The sequence below is a fragment of the Tarenaya hassleriana genome, unplaced genomic scaffold (assembly GCF_000463585.1).
Source record: "Tarenaya hassleriana unplaced genomic scaffold, ASM46358v1 Cleome49, whole genome shotgun sequence".
NCBI lineage: Eukaryota > Viridiplantae > Streptophyta > Magnoliopsida > Brassicales > Cleomaceae > Tarenaya > Tarenaya hassleriana.
The window spans coordinates 83946-93010 of NW_010967605.1; the positions used below are offsets into that span (position 1 = coordinate 83946).

General features: G+C 34.9%; 2 protein-coding genes and 1 pseudogene across 2 annotated transcripts in view; 2 read left to right on the forward strand and 1 right to left on the reverse strand.

Moving 5' to 3' along the window:
* LOC104825755 (isoflavone 2'-hydroxylase-like) overlaps nucleotides 1–943 on the reverse strand; it is a 6316-nt gene extending 5373 nt beyond the window's left edge. The window contains exon 1 of the mRNA XM_019204004.1: nucleotides 3–943. Coding sequence (XP_019059549.1) covers nucleotides 3–888 — 886 coding nt within the window. The 5' untranslated portion in view covers nucleotides 889–943. The remainder of the gene's footprint in view (nucleotides 1–2) is intronic.
* A 723-nt stretch (nucleotides 944–1666) lies between these two features.
* Nucleotides 1667–5631, forward strand: LOC104825756 (annotated as a pseudogene).
* Nucleotides 5632–8484: 2853 nt separating this feature from the next.
* Nucleotides 8485–9065, forward strand: part of LOC104825757 (F-box protein GID2) — a 1179-nt gene continuing 598 nt past the window's right edge. Inside the window, exon 1 of the mRNA XM_019204014.1 lies at nucleotides 8485–9040. Coding sequence (XP_019059559.1) covers nucleotides 8683–9040 — 358 coding nt within the window. The 5' untranslated portion in view covers nucleotides 8485–8682. The remainder of the gene's footprint in view (nucleotides 9041–9065) is intronic.

Here is a 9065-nt window from a genome sequence, read left to right on the forward strand (position 1 = left end):
GCTCTTGATGATGTTGTCTGAGAAGAACTCTGGATCTGAATCTTGAAACGACAAAAGGGTTTCCATCAGTGTCGGATTCGACGATTTATCTTTGGAAACCCTACTGCTTCGTTCTTCCCCGATTTCTTCGATCAGTTTCTGCAAATAACTATCTCTCATTCTGAAAACACGCTCCATATTCTTCTCTATTCCTTTGTATCCAACCCATCTGAGGAAAGGGAAGAAATCGCAGAGATTCATCGTCATGGTTGGATAGAACCTATCCTTAAACTCCGACAGCAACTGCTTCTCTGTCTCGATATCTCCCTCGGAAACTCTCCTCCCCACGACCATTTTCATCAGAAGATTCGCTGTCAGAAGCGAAAAACAGTACTTCAGATCGATTTTCTCGAAACCCTTCTCGGAAAGATGGAAGATTCTGCGACAGAGATGGGTTACTTCCTCTGAGCGTAAAGCCGAAAAATTTTGGACACTGTTCGAAGAAAAGACCTCAACCACCGCAAGTCGCCGGAGAATCCTCCAGGTCTCGCCGTACGGAGCGAAACCCATGGCTAAGTATCCGTAGCTGAGGCGGTCTCCGGATAAAGTCCTGGGCCGGTTGGCAAAAACGATGTCGTTTTTGGTGAAACATTCTTCGGCGATCGAAGCGGAGGACACGACGACAAAGGGACGAGACCCGAACTTGAGATAGAGAACAGGACCGAACTCAGAAGATATGTTCTGTAACGATTCGTGGAGAGGGTTCTTGAGGAGATGAAGGTGACCCCAGATCGGGAGACAAGTCGGGCTCGGTGGGTATTTGTGTTTCGTGTTCTTGAGAGCTTTGACTGTGATAACAATGGCGGATACGAGAAAACTAAGAAGAAGACACAGCAAGTGAGTCTCCATGTTATTTTCTTCTTCTTTGCTCAAAAGCTTCTTCAGATGAGTATTAAAATATCAGAGCAGGTATATATGGTAATGATTAGAATTATAATGATTTCCTTTTATTATATATGGGACCTGGCTTATAATTTTCGGAAAATTTATTTAGAAAATTATTTGTAATGATATTATTTCAAGGCCTCGTGGATTTAACTTAAGTCAATCCGCTTATATATATATATATATATATATATATGTATATATGAATATTTTTAAGAATTCATGAGTCTATTGCTTTTAATATTACAGTATCTATTTTTAACAATTTCTAACATTTGCAATAGTCGTTTCAAAATTAGAAAACGACAGTGTACGACTAATTTCGTGTAATTAGTTTGTTCTAAGATTTATCATTTATATACGTATTAGATACGTGGCAATTAGAGAAGATTCCACGTCATGCACATGGAGGACGTGCTCAGTTCCTGTGGGTGCCTGTTAACTAGGGCTGTACATAATATCCGAAAAAACCGATCCGATCCGTTATTCGATCTGTATTCGAACCGAAAATTCGGATATCTGGAATACATGGATCGGATACGGATATTGATTTTAAAATATTTGTCGGATACGGATATCAAAATAAAATTATCCGATATATCCGATCCGATCCGTACGTTTTAATAATATTAATAATATATGACTAATTTTGTAATTAGTTTATATATAAGGGGTAATTGTGTAAAAAACAAGAAATATGTTAGGGTTTTTGCTCTTCGAGTTCCAACTCCGTAAGTCTGCGCCTTCCTCCTCCTTCTCTCTCTACCACAGATATTAGCCGACTCTCTCTCCTTCTCTCAGTTTCTCCTAAATTTTCCGACAAAATCTTTGATCATCGTCTTCGATTTCTTCTATTACTGGTAGGGTTTTCCTCATTCCGACGGTGAGAGCAGACACGTGGCAATTAGATAAGATTCCACGTCATGCACATGGAGGACGTGCTCAGTTCCTGTGGGTGCCTGTCTGCTAACCACTAAAGCCGGAGAATTCTATTTTGGAGGCTTTCGGCTAGAGGTATGGAAAAGAAATATTTGTATCATTTTTTTTAAAAAACGATTTAAAAGATTTGGAAAAATAAATAATAAATCGAAACAAAAGTTAAAAAAATTCAGATACAGAAAATAATATACTAATTGTAGTTGTTATTATTGGTAACAGTTATAATATTATATTTTAACTTTAATACAAAAATAAATATTACGTTTTAACAAAAAAATTAATATTATGAAACAATTGAGACAAATAATAATAACATATAATTTTTAATAAAAGCTATTTTGTTAAGAAATTCTAAATCTTCGGTTTAATTGTAAATGATATTTTGGTGTTGAATGAGAGGTAGTTTCCGGAGTTTTTGGATTTTAAAAACTAAAAAAACCGACAATCAAGTTTTTTAAAATTTGGTTTTCCTAAAAACCCGAAAATCTACTTTATAGAAAAATCAACTAAAAATCAAATGATACAGAGTTTGAATGGTAGTAGCTTTTGGCTCTGAATGATATTGATTTTTATTTTGGGTTTTTGGCTTTAGTTTTTGGTTTTTGGTTTTTAGTTTTTGGTTTTTGGTTTTTGGATTTTGAAAGTTTATAAATCTGAAAAAATGTGGCTTTTGGTTTTTAGTTGATTTTTTCTATAAAATATATTTTCGGGTTTTTAGAAAAACCAAATTTTAAAAAACTTGATTGTCGGTTTTTTCATTTTTTAAAATCCAAAAACTCTGAAAACCACCTCTCATTCAACACCACAATTTTTTAAATTTACAAACTTATAAAATCCAAAAACCAACAACTAAAAACTAAAGCCAAAAACTAAAAATTAAAACCAAAAACCCAAAATAAAAAAGCTACCATTCAAACCTTTTATAATGATTTTTTGTTTAAAAATAAAATAAATGACGATTTTAAATTTTAAAATATTTTTTATATTGTTTTCAAATTTATCTAATATAAATAATAATAAAATATTCTGTATATTTTAAAATAATAATTAGTTACATATTAAAAAAAGTATTTTAGATAAAATATGAATTTTTGTTAGGAAAAATCTAAAAAAAATATTCAATTTTTTTAATTTTTTATAAAAATATAAATTCTATTTTTTAATAAATAAAATCTAAATTTTATAAATATTATATTTTTTTAAGTATTTTGATATTATACATATCAATTTATAATTGGATAAAAACTTGTAACGGTAGAAAACAAATTTTTAAATTTTTTGTTTGACAAATTTATTCTGAAACTTATAAAATATATCATTATAATTTTTAAATTTGTTAATTAGTATTATTATAATTTCTAAACATATTAATTGTATAAAAAAACATCGACAATTTTTATTAAAAAAATTTGATAATTATAATGATATATTTTATAAATTTGAAAATTATAATAATTTATTTTGTAAGTTCGAAAATAAATTTTTTAGATGAACTATCTTTTAAGTTTGGAAATTTTTATAAATTTTATCCTAAATTTAGTCAAATGGTACAAGCTATTATCTACACTATCATAAATGATAAATGATGATAAGTATACTGATTTTTATCGATCAATCAAATCATAAATTATATAATTACATTTAAAAATAACAAATTTTATAAAGTTTAATTTTTTTCTAACATACAAAAATAACTTCAGATTTTATTACATAAAGCAGAATTTAGATTTTTTTTTAATTTTTTTTTTGAAAAGTTTAGATATTTTTTAAAATTGTACTTTTTTGTTATTATTATACGTGTTAAAAAAACACGGAGAGAGTAATAAATAATGACCTAAAACAATGAAATGGGAAATTCGATTACAGGAAAAAAAACAGTATCTTATCAACAATCATAACAAATCTATATACTTTTGTGTTGTCGTGACATGGTATCCCTCGATGATGTTTTAGAAAATAAATGGAGAATCTCTGGTTCGTCTTCCTCGTCATCTTCTTCATCACGACTGTTGTCTTCATCACCAAAACCCTAGCGTGGCAAAATCGTAAATTACCCCCAGGTCCGATCCCTCTTCCACGATCCAAATGAATGAGCCAGCATCATCTCCACCTCATCAAGAACAAGCCCTTACCGCAAGCTCTGCACGATCTATCCCTCGACTACGGCCCGTTCCTCTTCTTGAAGTTCGGATGTCGTCCCGTTTTGGTTCTCTCTTCTCCGGAAGCCATTGAAGAGTGCTTCACCGACCACGACATAACCGTCGCGAACAGACCCAGAACCATCACTTCCGACCACTTCAGCTACGACTACAAGAACTTCGGTTTCGCTCCGTACGGAGATCTATGGCGGAATCTCCGCCGTCTCTCGACGCTCGAAGCTTTTTCCTCCGCCAGTCTCCAGAAGAACGCTTTCGTACGGAACGAAGAAGTCGTGAATCTGTGCTCGAAGCTCTTCAGATTATGTAGCAGTGACGGTGATGATTATGGTTCTCGGAAAGTGGATTTGAAGCATCTGTTCACGCTTTTCACTGCTCATGTGATGCTGAGGATCGTAGCTGGGAAGCGAGGGGTCGAACTGAAGAAATCGGAGGTCGACCCAGAATCGGAAACGAGGTTCTTGGACGATTTCAAGGCGAGATTCTTCTCGAGCATGTCGATGAACGATTGCGATTTTCTCCCGGTCTTGAGGAGGATTGGGTATAAGGGCATCGAGAGGAGAGTGATTCAGATGCAGAGGATGAGAGATGAGTATCTGCAGAATCTCGTTGACGAGGTCCGTAGTAAGAGCAACAGATCAAACGACCAGACAGAGATTGCGTCATCAGTTGTGGAGAAGTTCTTGTCCCTTCAAGAATCAGATCCCGAGCTTTATCCCGACGATGTCATCAAAGGGATCATTGTGGTAAGGACATAGCAAATGTGAGATTCTTGTTTGGTTCTGTCGGCGTTAAGCAAATACCCTTTTGTGATTGATGTTTAAGTTTCTATGTTGAAGCTAATGTTCAATGCGGGGACGGATACCTCGCCAGGGACGATGGAATGGGCAATGTCGGTTCTTCTGAACCACCCTGATAAGCTCGAGAGGCTTCGAGCCGAGATCGAAGCCAACGTTAAACACGACGCCTTAATCCGAGACTCGGATCTCCAGAACCTACCTTACCTTCGTTGCGTTATCTACGAAACCCTTAGACTATACCCTGCAGCTCCGCTCTTGCTTCCGCACTATTCCTCCAAGAAATTCAGCCTCGACGGCTACGAGATTCCGGCCAACACTATGGTTCTGGTGAACGCATTGGCGGTCCATAGAGACGGGAAGCTTTGGGACGAAGCAGAGGCTTTCAAGCCCGAGAGATTCGAGGGTTTTATCGGGGATAGAGATGGGTTCCGGTTCTTGCCATTTGGGGTCGGGAGGAGGGCGTGCCCGGGGGCTGGGATGGGTACGAGGACGGTTGCCCTCACGGTTGGAGCCATGGTTCAGTGCTTCGAGTGGGAGAAGATAGGCGAGGTCGTCGACATGAGGCCGTTGTTCAATGTGGCTATGATCAAGGCCGAGCCACTGGTCGCATGGTGCAGACCACGAGCCGAGATGGTTCCAGTCTTGTCTCAGCTCTAGAATTGGTCTATATCCGCTGAAAATTGTAGTCTGAACAAATAAGGGTATTATTTAGTTACAATAAGATTTTATAATTAAACAATTATTATATTTCCTTGTTTGGAGGCTAATGTCTGTGGATTAACCGTAATGTATGTGGAAATCTTTATTACAAATTCTAAAACATGCAACCTTTTTTTTTACAAAATTTGTGTGTGAAAAGGTTTCACTTGCTCACTTTGTTATGAAGGGGAAAAGTATATTGGGCTTCTTAATGGGTCCATTGAGATAAGTGGGGATCTCGTAAAATTGAAGCTCCAAACTCAGTCAACTTGGTCATGTCAGATCCATGATGTGTATATGCTGCGCATGCGGCATGATGATTTGATGGTTGTTGTCATCCATTACCATGCTTAACCACAAGTGGGTTCATGGTTTTTTTTCCCATGAGGATATTAGAAAAAAAAACAGTAACTTGAAGCGAAGTGTAAATTTTATAGTGTGAAAGAAATAATTTCATTTAAAAAAATACTTTAACACGTGTGTATGTATGTATGTACCGCCCACTAATGCTAGTAGCAAAAAATAGTGGTATATAGGTAAATAACACTACATGGTAATAAATATGAATCATTATTAAATTAATATATTATCGTGAGTTATTACCAATAGCTACATCTTGTCTGACTTGGAACTAGCGTCACTACAAAAAAAAAATCATCCATTTCTAACGAATTTTTCAACCAATTTTCCAACAAATTTATCCATTGAAAAATTTTCAACGGATTTTCAACGGCGTTTCAATAACGATTTTTATTAAAATTCTATAAAAAATTTCAACGGATTACCACATAAAATTTCTGTTGGAAATTTTTAACGGAATTTTCAATATATGCAATTGAAAATTTTGGTTGAACATATTCAACGGTATTTCCAACCGACATCCGTTAGAAATTTTCAACGGATGTCGTTTGAAAAAATCGATTGGAAATTTCCTAACGGAATTCCAAAGAATTTTAGCTGGAAAAAATTTTCAACGGAATTCAAACGGATATCGGTTGAAAATTTTTATTAAAAAAAAAATCCAACGGAATTCCAATAGAAATTGGTTGGAAATTTCCAATGGATGTCGGTAGAAAAAATCGATTAAAAATTTCTAACGGATTTCGGTTGGAAAAAAATTCCAACGGATTTTCAACCGCAATCCGTTGGAAAGGAAAAATCCGTTGAAATTCCGTTAAAAATTCCAACGGTTGTCCAACGGATGCCGATTTTCAATGACGTAATTACAACGGATTTATCCGTTTGAAATTCGTTGGAAGCATTAATTTTCAACAGAAATTTGGTCATTTCCAACGGGCAAATCCGGTTGGAAATGACCACTTTTTTTTTGTAGTGCGCAATGTGCATATATTATACTTTTAAACAAACTATATCTTCTGATAATTTTACACAGAATTATCAATTTTTATTTTAGTTTAAGCAGGGAAAAAAAGGTTTTAAGGGCATTTATAGCATAATACTACAAGTCTTAATGCTTCTTTAGGATTATATTAAAGTTGATTGGTGTAATAATAGACTTTTTGTGTGGAATAATGCTCCCTAAACCCTAATTTATCTTAGTCAATTAATTTAATCATACCAAATTTGGAAACCACATTTCCACTACTAACCCCCCCCCTCTTATAATATGTTATATGTAGTAGTATTTTTTATATGTCGTTTGTTATATTTATGTGTCATAACATCATTTTTTTTAACAGACACCTCTCTCTTGTATTTAAATCGCATCGATATGTAAAAATTGTATGATTTTAGATATCTAATTATGTTTATAGATTAAAAACATTTGTTACATAAATAAGTAGATGAAGTCCGAAATTATCTCAATATTCAAGTTCAATGATTATCTAATACCCATGATAAGATAAAACTGAAATAAGAAAACTTGTGTTGGGTGTATTTTATTTTTGTTAGGTGTTGGGTGTATTTTATGTGTCATTATTAATAGTTACATAATATTAAGGACATAATATAATTGATATATCGAGAAATATGCAGTAAGTGTAACTCGGATGACAAAACCTTAACCGTTTTCGACTTTAACCCTCTCGTCGCCATTTTCACCTCATCTCCCTCCTCTTGATATCTCCTCTTTCACCTTATATTTCGAATATCCCCATAACAAGATGTATTCATCGATCAAAACTTGTATTCGAACTTCGAGTTTGGAGAGAGAATGTATAATCCAAATCATATGGATGACTCCCGACTGTTTGATTAGTTTGAATCTTGGTCCAAAATATCCGATTACCAAAACAAAACCGATATCAAATCCAAAAATTATATAATAATGTTTTCCAGAAACAAATACCCATATTCACCCACTATTTTGGGTGCCCATAGTGACCAATAATTATCATTTACAAAACATAATCACTAATTAAATAAAGACAAAAGGCTTCGGGCTTAACAAAATAAAGACAAACCACTAATTAAATATGAAAAAGTCATCACTAATCACTAATGATAAACACTAAATCACAAAACTTCATAAAAACTTTAAAAGAAAATATACCCTTTGAAAAAAAATAACATGCTTTTAATCAATTTATTATTCTCGTATCATAAACTTTAATTCATTTTTTTATATTTTTCACATTTTAGGTACATTTGTTTCATTTGGTCTATTTTGTGACAACTCCAAATAGAAGCATCATGTTTTAGTGAAAATATAATTATAATTTGAAAATGAAAAAAAAAACAATGGTTTCACAATGCCAATCACTAATCCAACATTTAAATGTTTTTTTTATCATTCGAGCCATTAAAAATAATTAACCGATTCAAAATGCTTAGTGATAATAAATTAAAATGCAAAACAAAAACCATAATTAAAAAAATAGTCATAATAATAATACCTTTTTTAATCGATATTTCACTTTAAATTCGAATTTTACATATTTAGCATTTGTAACTCACTTGGAAGTGTGATCGTTCCCACCTTTTAAAAAACACAAAATTGGTAATTAAAAAAACAAAGAGGGTAACATCGTCATTTGGCGTTATGGGTAAAACCAAACAAACCGCTTTCATTTTCTCTCCTTTTGTCGTTTTCGATAATACTCGCTCTCTCTCTCTCTTCATCTTCATCTTCATCTTCGTCTTCATCTATCCCAACTTTTTCCTCCGATTTTCAATCTCTCTCTGAGTTTCATCGATTCCTCATGAAGCGTGGAGCTGATGATTTTCCGGCGGAGGGTGATGGGTCGGAGAATAAGAAGAAGATGAAGGCGGTGGAAGAGGCGGAGGGAGACGGAGGGGTAGGGTTCACGAATCTGGACGAGAATCTGCTGTTCGAGGTTTTGAAGCACGTGGACGCGAGGTCCTTGGCCATGGCGTCCTGCGTCAGCAAGCTCTGGAACCGCACGGCTCAGGACGAGCGTCTCTGGGAGCTGATCTGCACGCGCCACTGGGCCAACATCGGCTGCGGCAATCAACAGCTCAGATCCGTCGTCCTCGCCCTCGGCGGCTTCCGTCGCCTCCACTCCCTCTCCCTCTGGCCTCTCTCCAAGCCACAGCAACCATCGGCGGGGGCGGGGGCCTCATC